General features: G+C 36.9%; 2 protein-coding genes across 2 annotated transcripts in view; both read left to right on the top strand.

Moving 5' to 3' along the window:
- Nucleotides 1-3,765: 3,765 nt before the first annotated feature.
- LOC120775051 lies at nt 3,766-4,698 on the top strand. Its single transcript, XM_040105032.1, has 3 exons — nt 3,766-4,042; nt 4,101-4,268; nt 4,505-4,698. The coding sequence occupies exons 1-3, from the start codon at nt 3,809-3,811 to the stop codon at nt 4,649-4,651; spliced, it is 549 nt and encodes a 182-aa protein (XP_039960966.1). The 5' UTR covers nt 3,766-3,808; the 3' UTR covers nt 4,652-4,698.
- A 3,739-nt stretch (nt 4,699-8,437) lies between these two features.
- LOC120775294 (nuclear pore complex protein Nup88) overlaps nt 8,438-23,912 on the top strand; it is a 92,150-nt gene continuing 76,675 nt past the window's right edge. Inside the window, exon 1 of the mRNA XM_040105410.1 lies at nt 8,438-8,808. Within this exon, the coding sequence (XP_039961344.1) occupies nt 8,596-8,808 (213 nt within the window). The 5' untranslated portion in view covers nt 8,438-8,595. The remainder of the gene's footprint in view (nt 8,809-23,912) is intronic.

Here is a 23,912-nt window from a genome sequence, read left to right as displayed (position 1 = left end):
ACAAAGCTTGTAATGCCGCCTGTCGCCTAATGTAAATGGTCGCTTTCAGTATTTTCACACAGTTGTTCACTAGAACTCCATCAGCCTTCTCTATGCCAAGTACTTTCGCTTGGAAGATGCTAGCTGAATTTGGTAGACGGAAAGATAATGAAACATCGAGTTCGGATCCCGTCCTACCACGCAGTCCCCGCAGTCCACTTTGGATCCATCGATATAGTTTGATATAGCATCTTCCTCAACTGCTAAGCCTCTTCTTCCTTTACATCTTGAGGGTATTCGCACCTGGAAGTAACTTTTGAAATCCAAATCTGATTTATTTAGATTAGTATCGAACTGCTTCAGAATTTCACTCGGAGAAAGTTAACCTAACCTATAAAAATATTTCAGTTAAATCATAAATTCAGTAGACTAGCTAAGATGAACCCTCAAGTGAGCTGTCTTGTGCCATCACTTCCAACACATACTCGTATTTTACAGAGCATCTCACTTTATGAGTTAAGTATAGCCTGCCTAGGCACTCTTTTTTCCATGACAATATCCTTGTCATACACAGCAGGCGTCGAAATGTGCAATTTCAAGTGTAATTTAATAGCGAAAATTCAATTCAAACACTCAAACCTTGAAATTCTACGACACATATGCTTCTATATAACGAGTAATGCAAATGTTGCAAGGCATACAACGGATTATTGCAATAAACATAATTATAAGCGCTGCATATGATTTTTCAATTACACCACCATATCTCACGCCGAACGCCTTTCGGCAACAACAATGACGCTGACAGCGGCCAGAGTAAATCAAAATTGAGGGCGTAATGTGCGCGGGTATTATTACCCCCAACCACCTAGTTAGACACAACAGTTATTTGTATGCATAGGCGATGCAGTGCCATTAAAAGTGCAACACTGCGCGCAGAAGGGTTGCCAAACCGGCTTACAATTGTGGAAGCATGAGTATGGCAATGCTATTACGATGCGCGCAGATACGTGGTAATGCAAACGCGTAATGATAATTAAGTGGTTGCGCCCTACGGCTGGACTGAGTGGTGATTATCTGCTGCCACTGAAGTGGATATCCATATCAATGGCTTGTAAAGGCGCGTCGTTTTCGGTGTGGCAAAAATTTTAATAGATATTTGCATTTGTTTGGGCATATCGTTGTCATTAAAATTTACCCGTGTTGCGGGGGCAGCGGTATGGGCGCAATATTTTATTGAAAGCCGATTTTGCACATATTGCACGCGACACTTGCAATTAGAAGAGGTGTTGAAGCGGAATGCGTGGAGTGTAAGCTCGATTTGAGTGTTGTCATTTAAGTGCGCAAAATTGCAGCGGCAGGGTTGCTATTGATACTTATTGGAGTTGGCGTGAGAGAGAGCGAAGGCGAGTGAGAATAAGGCAGACAATTGAATGTTGAAATTTTTTTCTAAAGCAACTGAGTGACGAAACATTTGTAGGTGAGAACTAGGCAAGATATTGGGTAGGATTTCAACCTCTCTGAGCTTAATTTACGCTAGAAGCGTCATTTGAGGTGGGGACTAAAAAGTGATATTTCGACTAAAGAAGCAGCGGAAACCAAAAAAATTATATTTCGAAAAAAAAGAAGAATGAAATTTGTAGAATCAATATAAACTCTAAGCGTGTCTTGATAAATCATTAAGTTCGCTCTATGAGAAGTAAAGTCAAAACCTTATAGAGTCCTTACTAGCTAAGAAGAGTGCGAGTTAAATCGATAAATTTCTGCTATGTCCTAGAGCTTAGAAGAAGCTTGAGCAGCTAAGTCCAAAGCACTGCAGTATTTTATAAGTACAGTTAGAGACATACCGAAATCAATATAAAGTCTAAACGAGCCGTAATTAATTATTAAGCTTGCTACCTGAGCAATAATAATGAAGTCACATAACGGTATGGAGTTTTTACTTATTCTGAGGAGTAGAAGCTAGATGTGGAAACTTCTGTTAAGTGGGAGCACAAGCTAGCAAAAAAAAGTGGTCGACCCACAGCAGGTATTTACAAAATATTCTGATTACTAAAAGACTTATGCCTTATTATTAAAGCTTTATGCCATTGTATATATCTTTAACTTACTGGACCTTCTATACGTCCCATAGCTATGCAATTACAAGCTTTCGAGCTTATCTCCACTATCAAAAGTCTTCTCTTAGCAACCTCTTTCAATTGGACGTGACTTAAAACTTTATGGTCCGTTTATCACTCGCATAATTTGGCAATTACGAACATCTGAGTATATTACCATTGACAAAAACATTTTCTTTCTTTTCTTTTTTCTTTTTCAAACAGAATTGTCTTACAACCCTTAGCACCCAAACCACTATAAAAAGCCTTCTCATAACACATTAACATTGTGGTTTAAAACTTTTTCGACTTCTGATTTAATTTTCACTGACAAAATCATTCTGAGAACATCCCTTTTTCGTTCGGAGATGTCTTAAAGCTTATGGGTAACACCCCGAGTCACATAATTCAGTGATAACGATATACTGAGTACAATTTTACTGTCAAAAGCTTTCTCATAACACTCTTTTGCTATTTGGAAACGGATGTATACCTGTAGTAACCTCTAAACCTAACCGGACGCCGCATGCAAAAGCTGCTTGGAAGAAGATGCAGTAGAAACCAGCCAGCACTTCCTTCTTGACTGCCCTGCTTTTGGGAGATCAAGACTGAGGCACTTGGGGGCACATACCTTCAGACATCCCACCGATCAGGCGGGCAATGAAATTAAGCGCCTCTGTAAATTTGTATTGGATACTAAACGGTTTGCCGATCTCTAAGTTCGAACACGGGAGTTCGAGTTTCAACAGCTTCACAAAGGACTACTTCTAGTCCATGTGCGATCTCCGTTCAGCCGTCTTACCTAACCTAACCTAACCTAACCTCTAAACTTCGCTTAATCACTGTTTACTTTCAATACATCCAATAACTAGAAACTTCCTAGCGTAATTGCACTATCAAAAGCCTTCTCAGTACAGCTTCCTGCTCATCGGAGAAGTCAACAAGTGTAGGTTCCCTATCAAAAACCTTTCATTATGAACACATTACCAATTGGAGATTTTTTAAACCAAGAATAGAGAGTTCAATCTCTTGAATACGGCTCTTACCTAAGAAATTGAAAACTTCCGAATGTTATGGGATCTCTCTGCCTTTTAAAGCAAGATCAACTCTCGTAAACGTTTTATAACTGGGCCATTAAAAATATCGGATTAAATTGCCATCACTAAAAGTCATTTTTAATATCATTCTGCTAATCGGAGGTGACATAAAACTTATAAGACCCTCGAGAAACATTCTCGCGAAATTTGAAGCTATATTTCAATAATAAAAATAAAAGCTCAACTAAGCATATACCAAATGTGTAAACGCCAATTATAGACAGAATACGAAGCAACGGCACTTCAAATAACTGGATCCGAAGATAGAACCTAGATGAATAAACAAACAGAAATTTTGCCAAAGAAGACTAGAACCTTCCTAGCATACGGAAAACGAACCTCTCCCGACCAAAATACCTACAAATATCTACATATTTGCTTAAAAAGTCAAAATATGAATTTCCGTGGGGTTACAGCTTTAACAATCTAATCACAGAATATTCAAATAACTTCAATTAAAAATCATGCGATAAATATCGACAAGCAAACATGATTCTGTTTTGCCAAGCACATACATGGAAATCGCGTGTTCAACAACAACAACAGCTTGACAATGTACCAATTTCGCTATAAAGCACCGTCGCATAGCTAATCTTCCAGTTTTCAAACACATTTCGAGCAAACCCCGCAAAAATGGTTTATCGCTTGCGGCTCGCACTCTTCTGTCCGGTTGTTGTAATATTTTTACAGTTACAGGCGACAAATGCCAATAATCGCAATATCGAGCTGAATTCCTTTCAACCGATGTCGGAGTACGATGACTCCTGGGTGGTTTGGGATACTTTGCGTTTGAAGAAAAAGACGCGCACTGAATTGGGCTTGACAGGTGATGTAAATATCAAGCAGAATTTGGGCAATGAGCAGCAGGTGCGATGCACATATGTTTTATAATTTTGAATATTATTATAAAATTGCAATATTTCAGGTTTCGCTGCAAATTTACAAATACGATCGTGAGAATAAACGACGTGGCCCGATTGTGTTTCAAACGCAAAAACCGTTCTGTAAACTAGCGGAATCACTCAAGAGCACATATGATGGCATGGTGAAGGCATCAAATTTACCGGAAAAGTTCGAGTGTCCATTCCCCAAGGTAGATTTTTGAGATTATTAATGATTATTATAGTAGTAAATTAATTTATGAAATTTCATTTTAAACAAGAACGCCGTGAATTCATGCAAAAAAAATAAATAAATAAAATAAATGTGTAAAAAAGTTAAAATTTGAAAGAGAGAGAAAGAGAGCAGAAAAAGAGAAATGTTTTTAATCACTAAAGCTTAATTTATTTTTTCTTATTATTGCTTTTAATTTCCATCGCTTTTTCACAGAACACCTACACCTACAAGGACTATGTACTTGATACCGATGCCCTTGTCAAGGACGTACCGAATGGCGATTATCTTATTGTGGCAGTCTTGAAACACAACGGAAAAGCCGTTAGTGGCATCGAATTGGATGTGACAGTTGAAAATTAAATACATAGCTAATTGCTTCGAAATTATTTTTTATTTCACAAACATTGTTATTTTCTATATTAATATTTATATGCTAAATAATTTTTGACGTTTTCATACATACATATTTATATTGCGTACAACTATGTATCTCTGCTGCTAAACTATTTCGAACTTTATAGATAATAATATTGTGAAATATAAATTAAACTTGTAATGAATGGAAGGTCTTTTATATTATTTAATGTATGCTTTGATCATATTTGATGTAAACATACAACTAAACATTATTTTTTTCTGATAATCTCTATTACCACGAGCTTATTATTAAATGTAAACGATCCTTGTACGGAAAACTTTTTTATTTGACGAGTTAGCTTTACAAAATTTGGCTAAAATTATTGTTTAAGGCAGCTGTAAAGTCTCCAAAGAAATTATTCCGATCGGATTACTTTAGCATATAGCTGTCATATTAACTGAACTATCACAAATAATCTTTCGTAAGAAACCTGTTTTGTTTGACAATGTATCTTCTCGAAATTTGACACAAATTACTATTCAAAGCAATGTCTTAATACATTTTTTTGATCCAAACTAAATGAACAAAATCAAGTTCTTGTATGGAAACACTTTTATTATATTATTAGCATTAAATATTTGCTATATTCTTTAATTACAGATTACACAATACTCACACACGTTCATTTGTAAATATTTGATTTTTTTTTCATACTTCCAAACCAGATCGTTATAGCATATACATAAATGCCTACAAACTTGTTTTTGAGTCCTAGTATGGGAACACTTATATATTAAAATTTTTTTTTTAATTTGCTATATTCTACAGCCACTACTCACACACGTTCACATATAAATATTAGCTTTTTTCATATTTATCCTTTCTTTTTTAATTTCCAACAGTTTAAAGCATGCATTTTCCTTGCTAATTTAGCCCTTTCAATGCGTTTATTTTACGTTTATTGTCTGTCGTTTTTTTTTTTTGTCTATAGACATACTTATAGACATACATATATGTATATATATACATATATATACATATTTATGTCTTTGAGTAAGTATTCATTTAATATTTTTTATTACTTTGTCATTATTTACAGTTGATAGAAATCCAATTAATTTTCATTCAGTCCGACATTTTAATAGCCACTTGACATTTTCCATGGGAGCGCCGCGTTATACACACAATGAACATCTGCATATGGTACAGATGTGCGTTTTACTCATATGTATAAAAAATCAGCAATTAAACACCAAAGTAATCGTTAACAAAAAAGTTCGCATTTTTTTAAATAAATGCAATAATTTTGTGCTCGTTCTTTTTATAGCATTTACAAGTGTGCATGTCTGACCAGAAGTGCTCGCAATGAATTGTCTATACTTTTTACCAATTTCGCGCAGCACTTCAATATGCTTGTTTATGAATATGTACACAAAAATAAATGCATATTCACAAATACGTATAAATATGTAACTATATAACACAGGCGCATACTTACTTACCTCCATCACTTTGCAAGTTAGCCAAAGCACAGCAGCATTTCTATCAGCACAAAACGCACATACTTAGTTACATAAAATTAAACGTAAAACGCGCACACTTGTCTGTAAAGCCTTTTTAATATTTTGCTTTTTGATGCTTTATTAAATCTGTCGATATTGGTTTAAAATATACTTGGTTGCAATTTTACAGTTGCATATATAGTTGTTAGTACATATATAACAACGATAGCAACTTTTCCACCAGAACTTTCCATGCGAACCAACAGCTTCTGTTGCTCAGGCACATCGGTACATGTATATACGAACATAAACGAACATAAATTTATGCTTAAAACGCGCACACTTAACTGCTCAATGATTTTACACTACCTTTTTGTGAATAGCTTATATAAATATAATACACTTTAATTTTGTAATTTTGAAACACGCACAATTTCAATTTTTATTGAAGACAATTCAATTAATTTTTAAAACTGTCATTTCCTTCGCTTTGATCTTCCTTCTTCTTACACACAGGGTGGCGATCATTGCAATCGAATTAAGGAACACGTTTAACCCCACACTTTAATTCACCTCAATATTGTTTTTGCGTAATTTTTACCGTCTTCCTCGCACTTCCGTCAAAGATTTCAACTAAATTTGCTATAATTTACTTTAATTAAGAAGCATTTTTATATTTATTTGTTCATTTTAATATTATACAAAAAATATGTTTTTTATACAAAAAAAATAGCAATACATCCGAGTCATACTGTTTCAAAGACATTTTTCGCGAACGAGGTGTGAGAGCAGACATTTTAAATAGTACGTCATGTGAAACAAAAAGGAAGTGCTTAACGGGATCATAAATGAAAATTTTCTTTTTATTTAATAATCTACACAAGTTTTGTATATATCATTTGAATCTCCTACTTCATTCGTGCGTAAATTTATCATCCACATATCACACATTACAAATACAAACCAAACACAATCAGTATTACTGAAATGAGTGAGGCAGAAAATAAAGAAAATAAATAAGCAAACTAAAATAAGTCTAATATATTTGCAACAACGCAATAATGCAGCAGCTGAGCGCACAATCGAGTGAAGTTGCAAATACAAAGGAGATGAATGTTGCCAAAACCCTCGACTGACGCAGCTCTGTGGGATGTGACCAGCCAGCCAGCCAGCCAACCTGCCTTAGCCGACGTAAGTGGCTTGTACACGCTGGTAAGTGAAAAGTTTCTGCCGACATTTTCGAGGCCATTTATTGTATTGTATTTATGTATTTAAAACAAAAAGCATTTATTTCTAAAATACTCGCACCATAAGCAGTTGGGAGTTCCGAAGTAAACTAGTAAGAAACAAGTGTAGCAGCAAGACAATCGACCAGCCAGTCAGACAACACAAAACGACGATTGTAATGGCATTGAAAACTTGGCGCAAAACTTCATTTTCTAGAATTGTACAATGAGTTGATAGTGCAAAATAAAGTAAGATAATGAATTAGCGGGCAGAAGAAAACTTGTGAATTCAAATAGCCGGATGCGATTGAGCGCTACAAAGCAGTTGCCGCTGAAATGTAAAAAGGTGTTGTTGTTGTAGTAGTGTGAGGATTTCAAAGCAATGGGTGTTGCCGAAGAGCTGCAGTTGATGGTTCGATGAATTTATTACACGCAAGAAAAGTACAAAACTAAATTTGTGGATTTAGGTACGTAAGGTACGTAAATTACATGTAAGTGTATGTATGTACATATACATACATACATATATTCCCGTTAAGGTGTTAAAAGTTCCTCACATAAATGTTCATAATAACATAGAACCGTGTCTACTAACATGAATATATATGTATAAGAACATATTTTGTAAATACCAATGTAATTGTTTAAAAATTCAGATATAAGACTGCAACAAATTTAGTTGTAACGGTTATTTAATTCTTATAATTTTTTTTTTATTATTATGATCTTTAATTTAGCTCCTTAAAATGTGTTTACTTTCAAAGCTATACATTTATACCTATTAATTGCTATAGTCCCTTTAATTTAATTTTCTTAATATGAATTAATTTTTATTTTCTATCTTCTCCCACAATAGCATAGCACCACCCATTCACCACTTGTAACCCCATATGTAGTGAAATATACGCAACAATACTCCTCGATTCAATTTACTTGACTTACAGCGCCATCTATGCTTCAACTTGTTCAACGAGTTATATTCATTTCAATTGTAAACAAAACGCTGTCAAAACGTTAAACGCCAGCTGCAATCCAATCAGCTGTTTTTTGCTTCACTCAATTCGTTTACATTTTTGTTAACCTAAAATTTTTTAGTGTTTTTTTAACAATACGCGTAGTTTTGCCGCCTCAAATTAAACTTTTTATTTATTGCTGTGAAATTGAAGTGAAATTGTGTTGTTTTGTGTATTCGCTAAAGTGTTTTAAAACAATTTGACAATGTTCAACGCACGCACGGACACGTTGAAACTGAATCAAACCGCAATGTTTGCTAAAATACGCGCCGGTTTGCCGGTGGAGCGCCAGCACACGCAAAATTTACTCGAATGCAAGGATGATATGCTGTACGCATGGGATTCAGAAGAATGCTGTTTATTGGCGGTGAATTGGCGTCTGGCCGCCTTGGAAGGCTTCGAAGCCGTCAAATATCAGGTAAGTGTGAAGTACCATTGAATTGTATATTTGGTTTACATTTGCCGGTGGGTGACGAGGTGTATTTGTATATAGTTATGCGAATATTGTTACCGCCTATGGTATCTTTGATATCAAATTTAAAATTATTCATGCTCTGTGTATGCGCAGAAATGAACTGATCAGATCACACTTTTATGAATAAAACTGATTAACTTGTGTTTTTGCAAATGGTATTGTTGCTGTTGTGTTGTGTGTCATTTACTATTATAACATACCATAATTCAGGAGTTTTACGAAGCCTTTTATAAATATAAATAAAGTCTTACAACAATAATATGTGAAGTGAACTGTGTGTACTTAACGAAACAATACCAATGACAACAAATTATTTCCGAATATCTTTGTGTTGATGGTTATTCTTTGCATAAATATAAACTATTAGACTTAAAGATAAACTCTTCTTATTCCTAAAAAATGTAATTCAATAGTAACACACTCGTTTACATTTAGATCTCAGACTGCATCGATCGTTTTATTATGCATACTATATATAAAATTTTGTTTAGATCGATCTGTGCTTAATATAATCATTAATATAGTAAAGCAAGAATTTAAATAAAACGAAATTAAGCATACCCAAGCTCATTGAAAGCTCTTAGGGAGGAAGTTTTATGCGACAGTGAACAGTGAATGTCAATAACAAATATTTTATATAATATATATTTTAGCGCCATGACATATTTAATTGAATATTTATTTAATAATCATTCGAAAAACTCCTAACCTCCTGGGTAATGCACGTTTCATTAAAAAGGCATGAATACACAAAAAATATATATTTTTTTTAAATAACGTCTCGCATTAGCATCCGTTATATGCGAAAAGTAATCGACTGCAATTATTCAACGGCTTAAATATCAATTTTTCTCACATTTCTCGTCATTAAACTGCATTTTTTTTATACAAAAAGGCAACCTCCCTCGTATCACACTACTGCTGCCAAAGTAAATAGGTTTGTTTCACGATACTCCCTGTTGGTTTGGTATAAAAATTGGTTTTTTTTATTTTTATATTTAAACTCTGTTTTCCTTACAGCTGCCCTGGTCCAATGACAGCAAGACGCTTCATTCAATGGCATCTTCAATTTCGCGTCACTTTTTTTTGTCAGCGCCGCTTTGACGCCAACTCGCCAGCGACGTCGGGCACTTTGTCACACACAAAGTGGGAAGCAATTCTTTTGCATTTTATTACAATTTTTCTATTTAGTATAAAAAATTCAATTTTTCCACGCACATACAACCAAACGCGTGTGCGTTAGTTTGTGTTGTTGTGGCGATGAATATCTGCCACCCCTTCCCGGTCTGCGTGCGGCATACTAACTTGCACAGCACATTTACTGCCTCATCTATTTAATACCATAAATAATTGCTTCTAATTAAATATGCTCAAATGAAAATGTCCGCTTTTTTCGTTTTTTTTGTTTTGCTAAATGTCATTTTTTCAATTTTTCGCACCCGTTTGCTTCATTGTGTGCGCTGAGCAAAAGGCGCACAGGACTGCTGCTGGACGCTTTGGCTTGCCGGTGCTGCAGTTGACGCGCGCGTGATGGAGCGAATGTCATTCGAAATGAAATTTAAGTTCCAATTTGCGAGCAAAACGAAGAAACAATTACAAAAGCAAGCAAAAGCAGAAAAATTAAACAAAAACATTTAATACAAAAGGATAAAGTAAAGTGAAATAAAAATTGCGGAAGTTAAGAATTAAAAAGAAATGCAAAAATTTTACTCGGCAGCATGTAGCGCGGCCGCTGGGCGCTTAGCTTGCAATGTGGGTGGCGTTGACGGAATTTAATAGTTTTCAATTAGGAATCATTCGTTTGCAGACGATAGCTTCCCTCCCCCACCCGCCATTACCGTTTTGCTGGCTCCTCATCCGCTTCCTGCGCCTGTCAGTCAACGCTTGACGCTTCTTCCGCGTCGGCTGCCTACTTCCTTTGCGCTGTCTTTCAGCGTCTCTAAGCCAACCTGCTTGCCTACACGTTCGCCTTGTTTCAAGTGTCAACAAATGAAGTCACGATTTTGTCGCGCACACAATGCAACTCAAACCCCCTCCACTACCGTGACCAACGCGTACGTACCACTCGCTATCGCTGGCACTCTCGCCACCTCAGCTCATTTGGCATTCACTATTCTTTCAATGACTGCTGACGGCGCTTTTCACGGCATTTTTTCGCGCCTTGCCGTTTATCGTAAATTTTATTTTATTTTAATTTCACTGCAATTCGTTATATTCTCAATGTTTCTCCCACTTTGCACCCCGTCACTTAATTGTTTACTTATTTTTTTCTTTTTTCGCTTTATTTTTATTTGTGCACTAGCGGTCGCGTCAATTTCTTTTAGTCACAGCACTGTTTTGCTTGCAACAGAAAATTCTTTATTGAAATGCTCGCCCTGGAATTTGTCACGTGACACTCATTTGCTGCAAAAAGCAAGAAAATAATGCAAAAATTACCGTTTTCTTATTTTTTTTTTAGTCCAGACCTGGTAATATGGCGTGTAGACTCAAATGTGGCTGTGTTTAGTGAGCGCCACCGCATTGAGTGTCAGCACAATTGCTTCGCTGATTATAAGTGGCATGCAATGTGGGGTTATTTTACAACAAAAAAATGCGAAAAATGGACGAAGTCATAGCCTATTTACTCCACCCTTAATGCTAGGTAAAGTGGAGTTCTAATTAAAAGCACTTGTACCTATTCAGCTTAACTGATGCTATTTTGTTTCGCAAATTCCACTTTATTATCTTAGGAAAAAAGATTATTTAACGAAAAAAATAATAAAAAAGCTGAAATGACTTATAGTGTTGTTGTTATTATTGTTGTAGCGACAGCAAACATCCATGCAGTAATTTGGAAAAATGCTGCCGAGGTTACAGTCTTTGGACGGATAAAAGTCCGGGTCCGGTCCGGTTAAGTACACGCGACTGTCGTGGGAACAGATTCTCCTATCAGGGTTTGAATATTTTTTTATCACAAGACAACACTCTTAAAGGAGTTTTTTTTTTAAAAGATCATTCCTTTGTTTGGTCTACGATAATTATCCAGAATCGACCCCGACATACCAAATATACATATGTGCATATGTTTTGCGTCCAATGAGTTGCCGCATGACTCTGTTAACCACTTTGCAGACCTAATGAATCTAAATACGTAAGAAGACTTGCAAATCCTAATCTTTAACAATCCAAACCCAGACTAAGATCCATTATCAAGACAACCGGGCTTTCCTTTCCAAAACCTAACCGTGGTTTTTAGCCAATGTAACAATCTTTCTCAAAACAATGTGCAATAACCAAAATTTTAGGTATATTGTTGTTTCAAAAAAAAATGTATTTCGGTATCCGCATTGGAAAATCTTCCTCGACAAATAATCTGATTAGACATATTTGCATAAGAACTATAATGTTTCTTCCAACAAGCTGAAACTGATAGATTCCCAAACATTCCTTCAAAAAGCTTTGGAAAGCTTCCGGACAACTGGCAAACGTAGACAACGAAGTAATGGAGAAAAGAGAGACAGAGAGAGAGGCATGGAAGAAATGAAGAAAGAAGAAAGAGAGTTAGAGATAGAAGATATGTAGAAAGCTATAGAGATATTGCATATATCTTGTTGATATATATACTTGTATATCGATAAAATCCAAGTAATATTCTCTTAAGTAGTTTCCAATGGCTTAGAAGCTTCGGTTGTCGTTTTTTCTTACAAGCAAATACCAGGGTTATATGGTTTCTAAGGGTCGTTTGTATTTATGGTTTGTATTGTAATAATCGTCCACCTGTGCTCGCTATTCATGGAATTGTTGAAAATTTTCAGTGTAAATTTTTGTTTACATAATATTCAAGGTTACAAGACAAAGAACCAGAAAAATATTGCTGCCGTTCAGAGCAACTGTTGCTGAAGACCGCAATTTGTCGATTCCAAGACGTTCTCAGGAATTGGAACTGCTTCAAACCCTAAACCTGGCGGATTGTGAGAAAGTATTTCGGCTTGCATCCATATAAAATTGTTTTCTGTCTGAATTTGCTAATTTTGCCTTGGAACAACTTGGAAACGTTAAAGATTTTTTTAAGAAAATCATCAAAATAAACAAAACTATCGATTCTGATGCGAAGAGTATCCACAAATTATTCAAGATCAACCATTACATTCACCTGAATTATCTTCTAATTCACTCGAAATTAAGCTGGTGGCTCCGTTACTATCAATGGAGAGCAGTATAGATCGATGAAAACCAACTTTTTTTGGGTGCAATTGAAAGAAGTTGGTCTTAATTTCATCTGGTTCCAACAAGGCGGCGCTAAATATGTGCCACCAGCACGTGTTACAACCGAATTACTGCGAGAAAAGTTTGGAGATTCGTTTATGTCAAGCAGTTGTGACATTGAATGGCCTCCAAGAAGTTGTAATTCAACACCATTAAACTATTTCTTGTGTGGTTGTTTGAGGTCATTGGTTCTTAGCAATAAATTAGACTCTCTTCAAGCTTTAGAAGTCAATTTGAACGCGATATCCATGACATACGACTTGATTTGGTGGAAAACGGACTTGAAATTGAGTTATATATGAAAGGTATACAAAACCATACTTTAAAACAAAGCCTAAGACCTTAATAAAAAATGTTTTATTTAATATTTCCGCAAACAACTGCAATGAACGGTATGCATTGCAATGCAGTCAATGATGTCAGCCATAAAAAAAGAACTTGAAGCAAAAAAGAAGACAAAAACTCGCTTTAACGACTTGCCGCACGACTAATTAATTGAATTCACTGGAGAATCCCGAATGCACCGCTGCATATGGAGACTTATACTATTAACCTTTAAAGAGCATATTAAATTTTAGCCGAAAGAAAAAACCGTTATATAGCTGTGCTATAAAAGCAATTGGTGCGGCGAAAATGTAAAACATGCGACATTATTGGCAGCCAAAATGGTGGTTATATAAAAAAAATATTTTAAGTACTTACATATATATTTCCGTATTAGGGTGGTACTAAAATAAGACAAAGAAAATTGTAGAAAACTTTAAGACAAAAGTAAAAAAAGGAAAGCTTATTTTTATTAAAGATTTCTGTGGAATGTTTTAATGCGCCATTTGAAATATTGGCCCGTCTAACAAAGTGTCTTTCAAGTTAGAAAAATAAAATAAAATCAAAATGCCATGTAGCGATCAAACGTTCACCTCTGCAGTAGAGTTGAAATATTTCAGTTACCTTGTTAGACATGAGTTGATACTTTTTTAGATGGAAAATGTGAATTTCGTGAAAAAAATTGTATATACAAAATAAAAATAAAAAAAATTTTGTTATTTGAAGTTTCTATATAATTTTTGAGGTTATGTGAAAATGTAAAGTTTTAGACCTTTTTATAACCTTTTTTTTTATAAACTCATGGTTTTGCCGAAAATCGAGATAAACCATTTTTAACCCTTCAAAACTTCAATGACGAGCCTCACCTTCCTTTTTTTGACCTCACATGGGCCATACATTATTTGTGTTTTAATTTTTGGTACGTACTATGAATATTTTCACTTTTAACCATTCTTAAATGCTTCTGCACCATCCTATGTACAGTTTTTGTATAAGTTCCTTAAAAGGATTTTTTTCTGAATTAAATTTTATGTACTTAATTCGGTTTTAACCAAGAATTAATATCACAAAACCGTAGGAAAAATATTGTTGGGCCGCTCACAGCGGAATCGATGGAAACTGAAAAGCCGATGCCGCACAGCTGCTTGCTGGGAAGGACTTTCTCCAATTTACGATTGGATGCTAGTCGGTTTTCCGTTGTTCTCTAACATTGGACCTATGGACCTCCATGGATAATAGGTTCATACGCGTTCCGGCTAAATGTTTTGTCGGACGCTCTTTGCCAAATCTGTATAGAGGAACGCGAGTTAGAATCATCTCGTCTCCTTCGTTGCCGGTCTTTTGAACGACTTTGAAATATCGCGGTAGTTAGACCTTTGTCGCACTTAGCGCAATAGCTAGAATTGATATTAGCCGCCTTCACAAATTTGTGGTAAGCTGAAAACGATTCGTCGATCTATGGAAATCTGGTGATCCACTTTTAGAAGTTTATGAAATATTTTGGACGTTACACCCGCTCAAGTGAGTTCCATCGATTTTCGTTCAATTCTACGACCCAACCTAGCCCATCCTCTAACTTTTTCCAAAGTATCTAATGGGATACATCAACAATAATTAGTTAATAGAGACTGTAGAATTTAGTTTCTGCTGAAGTTTTGTTGTTGTTAAGGATTTATTTTTAGAAAAAATCTTAACACTATCAACTTTTATATTTGATTCCAGTATCTACTACTTCGTTCATCTAATGTTTAATATCTTCCAAGTTTAAATTAGAGTTTGAGTAGAAGACTATCAACCACTGAGTTTGGAGTTAAATTTTAGCCGGAAAATGTCTTCGTTTTCGAGAGTTCGTTAGGTATAAATGTGGTAAGCAGGAAAGCTCCAAAAGCCTTGATTCAAGTTAAGTTTCATCGTCGTTACTTGAAATCCTCGAGCGCACCCTCGTAATGTAAGTAAATATCGCCTCGGTTAATTAATTACACCCATTTATATGCATTACAAGCCGTCAGCAAGTAGCAAGTACGAATAAGTAATTAGCCATTCATGAGTAGATATTATGTCTGAACTATATATAGTATGTACCATATGTCCCTGGTGGTCCGCGGTTGCAAGTACTCAATATTTTCTGGTCACTGACTAATTTGCCGTTTTTTATGTTTGCAGAAATATGTAAAAATGTCAGCGCTAATTAAACGAAACGTCATTGTGTGTCATTGCGAGGTAGAAGTGAGTTGCATCACTGCATTTCGAGGCACTTGGCTACTGCAGCTAAAGAGACAGCTGAAGTGTCGTAGACAAAGCGCTGATTATTAATTTATTTCCACCAACATTGGTGCAGGCATCTGATTTTTTCTTGGTTTTTGACGCTGTACGATAATCAAAAGCATCAGCATTGCTGCTTGTCGCCACCACCAACAAGGTATTTCTCACCTCATTGACATTTTGGCGCTTCTTCAGATCGTTGCTGGCCGCTTGTGTACACTTTGTGACGGCATATACATTTTTATTCCTTTTTTTAGGTCCTTCGGCAGCAAACCCGGTTCGGCATCCACTCTTTTTTTGAGTCATTGCATTTTTATAGCTTCGTGTATGCAAACACTGGAGTCTATTAACCTCAATTTTATTACGCGCCACTCATTTGATATGCTGACTCCTTTGCTATCCAGCGCGATCTCCTCCAGCTTCATTGCTGTTGTTAAATAAATAGCGTTTGACTGGTAGAAAAAATCGAAAAATCTTTTTCATCACTTTTACCTGTCGCCATTGAGCATTGCAGCCATATTTTAAAATGCAACACTGTTGCTTGCACATTTTTATGCGTTGCGCTTACAAATCACTGCGCCATTCAAAGCTAACCGCATTCGAGCTTTGCGTACGGTTTTTTATCATTCATTTTTTCACTCTTGCGGTCCTTACCGCTCATTTGGTCCATAGTTCAGTCGCATTCGTTTTTGGCAGCTTTTTTCGTCAATTTCTCCACTATTTTTGTTCGTACCCCACTTGGTCCAGCGGTTAGCGGCATTTGCTTAAGCAAACTTTGTTTCGTTTTTTCACTTTACTTCGCTGGCCTTCACTGGCGCTCTCAACAATCAACCGGAAACAATGTTTACAATTTTTTCCTTGTTACCTGTCCCGTTTGGCTGCACTGCGGCATTCAATTGTTGCTGTCGGTCCATCGTCGCCGCTCAATGTTCGTCGAAAAGTATTGAAAAATCTCCAGACAGCATTTCACGTGCAACTTTTCGTTTACTTTTTTTGTTGTCGCGCGGTCACAAAGTTAATTTGTAAACAAGAAAAAACGTTAACTTCGGCTGCACCGAAGCTAATATATCCTTCACAGGTGCATTTCTTTTAGTAACTATGTGTTCAGTTTGTATGGCAACTATATGCTATAGTGAGCCGATCTGAACAATTTGTTCCGATATTACATTATATCTATAAATAATAATTCATGCCAAATTTTGTGAAGATACATAGTCAAATGTGAAAGTTTTCCATACAAGAACTTGATTCCGAACGTTCAGTTTGTATGGCAGCTATATGCTATAGTTAACCGATCTGAATAATTTCTTCGGAAATTACATAGTTGCCTTAGAAAATAATCTACACCAAATTTCGTGAAGATACATAGTCAAATGTGAAAGTTTTCCATACAAGAACTTGATTCCGAACGTTCAGTTTGTATGGCAGCTATTGCTATAGTTAACCGATCTGAACAATTTCTTCGGAGATTACATTGTTGCCTCAGAAAATATACAAAAAATTTGGTATATTTGATGAAGATACATTGTCAAATGTGAAAGTTTTTCATACAAAAACTTGATTCCGATCGTTCAGTTTGTATGGCAGCTATATGTTATAGTGGTCCGATATCGGCAGTTCCGTCATCTGAGCAGCTTCTTGAAGAGAAAATGACGTTTGCAAAATTTCAAAACGTTATCTTAAAAACTGACGGACGAGGTTGTATATGTACAAACGGACAGATAGACAGACAGACGGACATGGTTAAATCGACTCAGTTCAACATACTGATCATTTATTTATATACTTTATAGGGTCTCCGACGCTTCGCTCTGGGTGTTACAAACCACGTGACAAACTTAATATACCCTGTTCCGGGTATAAAAAATTGTGGACGCGAACTTATGATTGTGCGGTTTTCGTCTCGGCGGTACGGTTCAATGTTTGTGGCTTCAACTAAGCGCGTGAATTATTTTCCCCCAAAATGTTGTTACACTCTAACCTCAAAATTTAGACAACTTCACTTTCACTCTTTTGCCCTTCCCATTTACTTTATGCCACTGCACATTCTCTTGACTTTACCCCACCATCCCTTCACTCCAACTTACCTTAATTTCATTCCACATTCACTGCTCAACCATGCAACACCGTTAACACCAAAATCGCTCGGCCGTTGCGCATCGTGAAAAGGGTTCAACTGCAACGCTTTCTTTTGCGAACGCAGAAAACACAGTTAAAAGTATGAAAGCTAAAATTTATTGGTATTTTACACTGTCGTACTGTTATTTATTTGTTATTTTCTTTATTTTCACCGTTTTTGTGTTCGTTTTTTTCTACTTTTTCAAGTTTCTCGAATAAAGGTAATTTATAAGAAAATTGTTTGTGTAACCACGGCCTGAAAGGTGGTTAATGAGACACAGCCACACTCACCCGAGTTCAATGAGGCTAATAAATTAATAGAATGACAGTTTTGGGCAGTTCTAACCTCACAATTTAAGCAGTTCCCCCATCTGTGATAACCCTTTGTTTTACTTTAGACGGGGTTTTTTTGCTTCTTACTTTCGAATTTTTAGAGAGCTGGTATCGTTTCTAAATATTAAAAAGAAATTTAAAATCCGTTCGATTTTGAGATCTTTGTTGTATAGTAATTTTGGTAATAGTCGGAAAGTATTTATTTAAAAAATTGGCTCCCGAAAAATATTCCACAAAACTCCTATCGCAGAGCTTAGTAAATTACCAAATTGAGTAAACTCTATAACAAGTTCCCTGCAACGAAATTGTATCCAGAAAGATAGAACACTTACATTGGCAATGAGCCCTGCATGGATGTCCCAGAAGTCAGGAACTCCGATATGCATAGTGAACGATTTTTTTTTTGGTAGTCCAAAAGTATTTGCTGGCTTAGAGCTTTGACGATATGTATCTGTATCCATGAGTATTTTGCGCAAAAATTAATTTACAAAGGCATAGGTTTTTCAGTGTCATTCACTCTCTACTTTCTGCCGCGTTTCTGAAGGTGGGATCTTAGAGGTTGGTTGGTTCTGATGTCTTTTACAATGTACTTAGTTCCCTTCTACATATTCACTATCTAGCTCTTCAGATTATGCAGAGCTTTGTGGCATTAGAAAAGTTTAGTCGTATATGCTCGAGTCTTCGCGCCAGTCGTTCTTCCTTTTCGCTGTTTGACGCCAATTGGAGATTCCAAGTGCAGCCAGGTCCTTCTCCACCTGATCTTTCCAACCGAGTGGAGGTCTTACTCTTCCTGTGCTTCCCCCGACGGGTACTGTGTCGAATATTCTCAGGTCGTTCACTACCAGAAACATTTGCTTCGCTTCCTTATCAAGTTAAGAGAAAGGCAAAGATAGGTAAGATTGTGACATACTGTCATACAAGGTCTGTCGCAAAAGAAACAGTTTCCTTGTGCTTCGATACAGCGTTAAGCCCGGTCAATTAGCATTTCAAATGAGTGTTTAAGGTCATTTTTCGGAATGCTCTTGAGAATATCGGTCGTCGCCTTTTGTATAGCTGAAATGTCCTGAAACCAATGTCCTTTCATGGGCAAATGAAGTTTTCCAAATAGGTAAAAATCACAGGGTGCCAGATCAGGTGAGTAGGGTGAGTGATTAATGGTTAATATGGAGTTTTTTGTCAAAAAATCACTGACAAGCGTCGACCGATGACACGGCGCATTATCGTGCAACAGGCGCCAGGACCCTGCCTCATGGTATTGTGGTCGAGCACGACGAATGCGTGACAAAAAACGCTTCATAACATCAAGGTAAAACATAGCATTATTCGTTTGGCCAGGTGGGACGAACTCTCGGTGTACAATACCCTCGGAATCGTAAAAACAAATCAGCATTGTCTCTATTTTTGATTTCTGAAGACGACCGACTTCTGATCGCCACAGAGGTCCTCGCGACCTTCTTGGAATCACTTAAACCACTCATGCACATTACTACGGGATAGGCACTGATCATCATAAACTTTTTTCATCATTTGAAATGTTTCGGTAAACGTTTTCCCAAGTTTAAAACAAAATTTAATATTTGCTCTTTGCATTTTACGACCGATGACCAAAAGCTGCTGGCACTTTTTGATCGATAACAACGATTGTATTTATCCAATTGTCTTAAAATTTTTACGAAATGTCAACAAGAGATCAAACTTTTTATATGAACCCACCAATAGGTGGCGCCACCAGAAACAGTTATATTTAAAAAGTTCTGTTTCTTTTGCGACAGACCTTGTACTTCCATAGAAAGACTTCCATTTCATTTTTGTCAAACTCACTTCCAAAACGGTAACGGTAGGAAATTGTCGGCGTATTTATTTCAAACATTCTCGTTTTACTATCTCATGCATTTGCTGTCTAAATAATTTCCTATAACCCCCAAAACATTAAACGGATATATTCATACCCCACAGCTTATCACGAAATTTATCTCACAACACGAATATGTGCTCGACAAAATAATAAGCAACAAATTTAACTGTCATCAACACGAAAATAGAAGCCTTTGCTTTCAACTGCAAATAATAAAAAATAAATAAGTAGCAAAGGGTTGCCACGCTATATATTTCACATTGCATACACACATACTTCCGTAAGAAATGCCATTACGCTAAACAAAAAATCACTTCTTTCACACTTTTCATATTAAAAAAGCATAAAAGGCACTCAAACGGCAATGAAAGAACACGCAAGCGACCGCAGAACGCTTAAGCCTATACACAAGAATTGCCAGCACAAAAAAAAAAAATGCTTGCTTTGGAGACAAACGGCACTTCCTGTTGCATGTGCTCAAGACAGGCGGCAAAAGCGTTTGCTTCAAGCATTCGCAACGCCTTTTTTATTGCTTTTTAATAACACAAAAGCTAGTGTGACAGCAGAATGGAAGGAAAAAAAGCAAAGAATACGGCAAGAAAATTGGCTACAAAAGATGCTAATGATTTATTTAATCGATTTGCACATATGTTGCCAGTTGCACATTTATCTTGTCTGACGCCCACACAATAAAAACACGCGTGTGTGTGGTGTGTGCCCTGCCATGTGACACATGACCTGTGAATGCGGTCAGCCACTCAGTAGCCCCTTTTGTGCTGCTCAATAAGTGTCATTCCTCGCTTTTTTATGGTCTAGGTGTTGCTCGCCTTTCTATGCATCCTGTTGCATGGACCACGGGCTGGCAAGCTGTTGACAAGGGTTACCCAGACATAAAATGAGCATCTTAGGCACGCACGCACTCAATGGACCGGGTCACGCTAGTTTAAGTGAAAAGCAATAGTTAACTAGCAAAGCAATTTTTTATTGCCGATGAACTGCGTTGGCTGGATGGTCAAGCTATTTTGGGGTCGTTTAAGGTTTGACCAACGGAGGCAAGCTGTAATAAATACTGGCGAACGTGGTTTTCCTTTAGTGTTTAGTGTGCAGCTGCCTCGCTGCTTGCCTGATGGAAGTGATTGGAGGGTTTGAACGAAAGCATGCAAGCAGACGAAATTTGTTGAAAGTTGCGTATTTTTCATACAAACAAGCTTTAAAACGTTCGAAACTCTTCACTCCCATATTTTAAAGAGTTTGGAAGCTAAAAGAAAATAAAATGTAAAAGCCATAGCAAGATTCATATGGTGCAGGCTCCAGTAAATTTTGTATAGAATTGGCCAACGGTAGAAAACCCTCGTTACTGTTGGCAAACAAAAAAAAACTGAGGCTTTTCTTCAGGCGAAATTTTGAGCAGCAAAATCATTCTCCATAGAGTTGAACAGCTAGTAATCACTTGGTGCCAGGTCTGAACTATAAGAAGAATTCATAAAATCCTTCCAGTAAAGCTACCGGCGCTTCTGACGAGTAACTAGGATATTATAATTTCTAATATACTACTTGACGCTAATGAGGCGATGTGAGCCCTATTTGGAAACATGAATCCAAGGACCTTTATGCTGCGTCTGCAGACTGCTAAGAAGACACTTAGCAGGTGTTCTGGAGTTTCATGCTCCCTGTTGCAGAACCGGCAATTCGCACAAGAAGCTAGGCCCAGTGTAGAACGCGACAAGTAGCCTGAGTTTGTTTGTTGATTACAATCAAATTTAAACTTGTTGAGGTTGTGACCAATATCTCTACCCGCCTACTCCTTTATGGCACGATGACCCACCGCGATGAGGAGTTCAGGTCCTAGCATCTTAATGGATGCTACCGAGCGGGCGAGCTCTTCAGCCAGTTCATTTCCGGCTATAGCTTTGTGACCGGGCACTCAGATAAGGTGCATTTGGTTACGTTCCATTAGACTGTTCAGTCTCTACACTTCTGTGCCAGTAGCGATTTGATCTCGTAGGCAGAGATTGCTTTAAGTGCCGCTCAACTGTATGGTAATACTATCGTTGCGCTAGTTGCGTTGGAGGTTTATCTCTTCGCACCGACTTATGGCAAAGACTTCTGCCTGAAATATTCTCGGAAAACTTTCCATAAGGATGGAGAGTTTGGTGCGTGGTCCTGCGACTTCTGCACCAATTCCCTCCGACGTTTTCGAGCCGTCGGTGTACCACGTGATCGTAACCATCCATCCATCCTAGAATACGTGGATTGCGATTTCGTATAACTTTCGTTCCATTCTTCTATGTTTCGTAGTCTATAGGTCAATTCAATTTCATTTTCACGGCCACATTGCCCATCGGCCCATTTGACTACTAATTGCTTGGCTGCCAAGAATGATGTCCAAGTGTGAAAGTCCTTGTAGGGGTAATTTTCATAATACCATCGTCTCTTCACCTGCTCCACGAGTTTACTTCGTTGTCTCACTTGCTTTTCAGCACTTTCAGGTTACAAGTAGGCTCTATTCGTTTTAGTAACATACCACATGTGTAAGTCATTTTCGAGTTGAATCCGGTGAGAACGGTTTTGTGAACTCATAGTCCGATTTGACTTTATTCTTACTCCGGTATACTTTTCATATCTCCTGATCAGACCTGATTACAGAGGCTATTAGATATATGTAGGTATATCATGTTCCGTGAATCTGTTAGATTCCCGTAAGGAGAATGCTTGCTCTACCATGAAAATATTTGCTTCAATCACCCCCGGTAACAGGCAATTAAAATACTCTCTAGTTATGCAGATGGTTGCAAAATGTAAGCTTATCCTTCCCTCGTCTAATGCACAAGCGATCTCATAATATTTCCGGGCTAGAAATAAATATTAGCAAATTTACTTCTCAGTTCTCCGTTTCGGTTAAGTAATTTGATTCATTTCCGTTGATTAGCAGCCGGGTTTTTTCACACAAATTGCACAGTTGTGCAAACTTTCTAAAGTGGAAGTCGCCACTTTTCCGGTTTGTCATACGCAATGTAAATAGGGCTGCGAGAACAAAAATAAGAGTAAGGAAACGTTTCATTAGTTTTCACTTAATTAGATTTTTTGCGAGCACACAATGCTACAACAGCGACACTGATGGCATTTTGATGATTCGTGCGCACCCAATTCTGCCGCATACTTTATAAGATACAGTGGTAGTAAAAAAATAGCATTTTAGTTGGAACTTGAAAACTATAACTATTAGAATACATAAAATATTCCAATTTTTTCTTGCTTTTCTTTTTTTCCGCCAATAAATTTGTGATGTGCTGTGGATTTGTCAATCCTTGTGCAAAAGAAAGTTAGCGTCCGTTCCAGTTACGTACACCCGACTATCATTTTCAGATAGACAGACTTTACCAAGGCCCACGAAGTAATACTTAATCATCCGTGGCGGAGTCTGGAGTTGGGAGTAGTATGGTTTTGAGGCTTCCCCGTAAAAACTTTTCCAAGGCATCGTTACAATATCCGAACAAATTGTACAGATCGGACAACTATAACATATAGCTGCTATAAAAGCTGACCCATCGAACTTAAGTCCTTGTATTTGTAGTGCCGAGGTATCTTCACGAAATATCATTATTCAAGCAATCGCCACAATCTTCGATGAGATTGTTGAGATCGGACCGCTATAGGTTATTGCTAGCTTTCGATCTGACCATTAATACCCGAATAAAGATATTTGTATACCCTTTAAGCTATACAAATTGCACCTGTGAAAGGTATTATAACGGGTGATCCAAGTAGTGGTACTTTTTTCAATAGACTTTTTTCGACAGATCACTCGCGAGTCGTGTCAAGTATCCGACCTACTTACTGAGCATACTATTCGCAACACCATCACTCATCGTGAGATCCAGCATTCATTATTGGATAATATTCCTCCGAA

Source organism: Bactrocera tryoni, chromosome 4 (genome assembly GCF_016617805.1).
Source record: "Bactrocera tryoni isolate S06 chromosome 4, CSIRO_BtryS06_freeze2, whole genome shotgun sequence".
NCBI classification, from domain to species: Eukaryota; Metazoa; Arthropoda; class Insecta; order Diptera; family Tephritidae; genus Bactrocera; species Bactrocera tryoni.
The sequence above is the reverse complement of the archived record's forward strand: the minus strand, read 5'-3'. Positions and strand labels throughout refer to the sequence as shown.

Bases quoted from the DNA above. Each gene is read 5' to 3' on its own strand.
- LOC120775051 (XM_040105032.1), top strand. From the start codon at position 3,809: ATGGTTTATCGCTTGCGGCTCGCACTCTTCTGTCCGGTTGTTGTAATA. The intron at 4,043-4,100 runs GTGCGATGCACA...GCAATATTTCAG, and splicing joins ATTTGGGCAATGAGCAGCAG to GTTTCGCTGCAAATTTACAA. The intron at 4,269-4,504 runs GTAGATTTTTGA...GCTTTTTCACAG, and splicing joins TCGAGTGTCCATTCCCCAAG to AACACCTACACCTACAAGGA.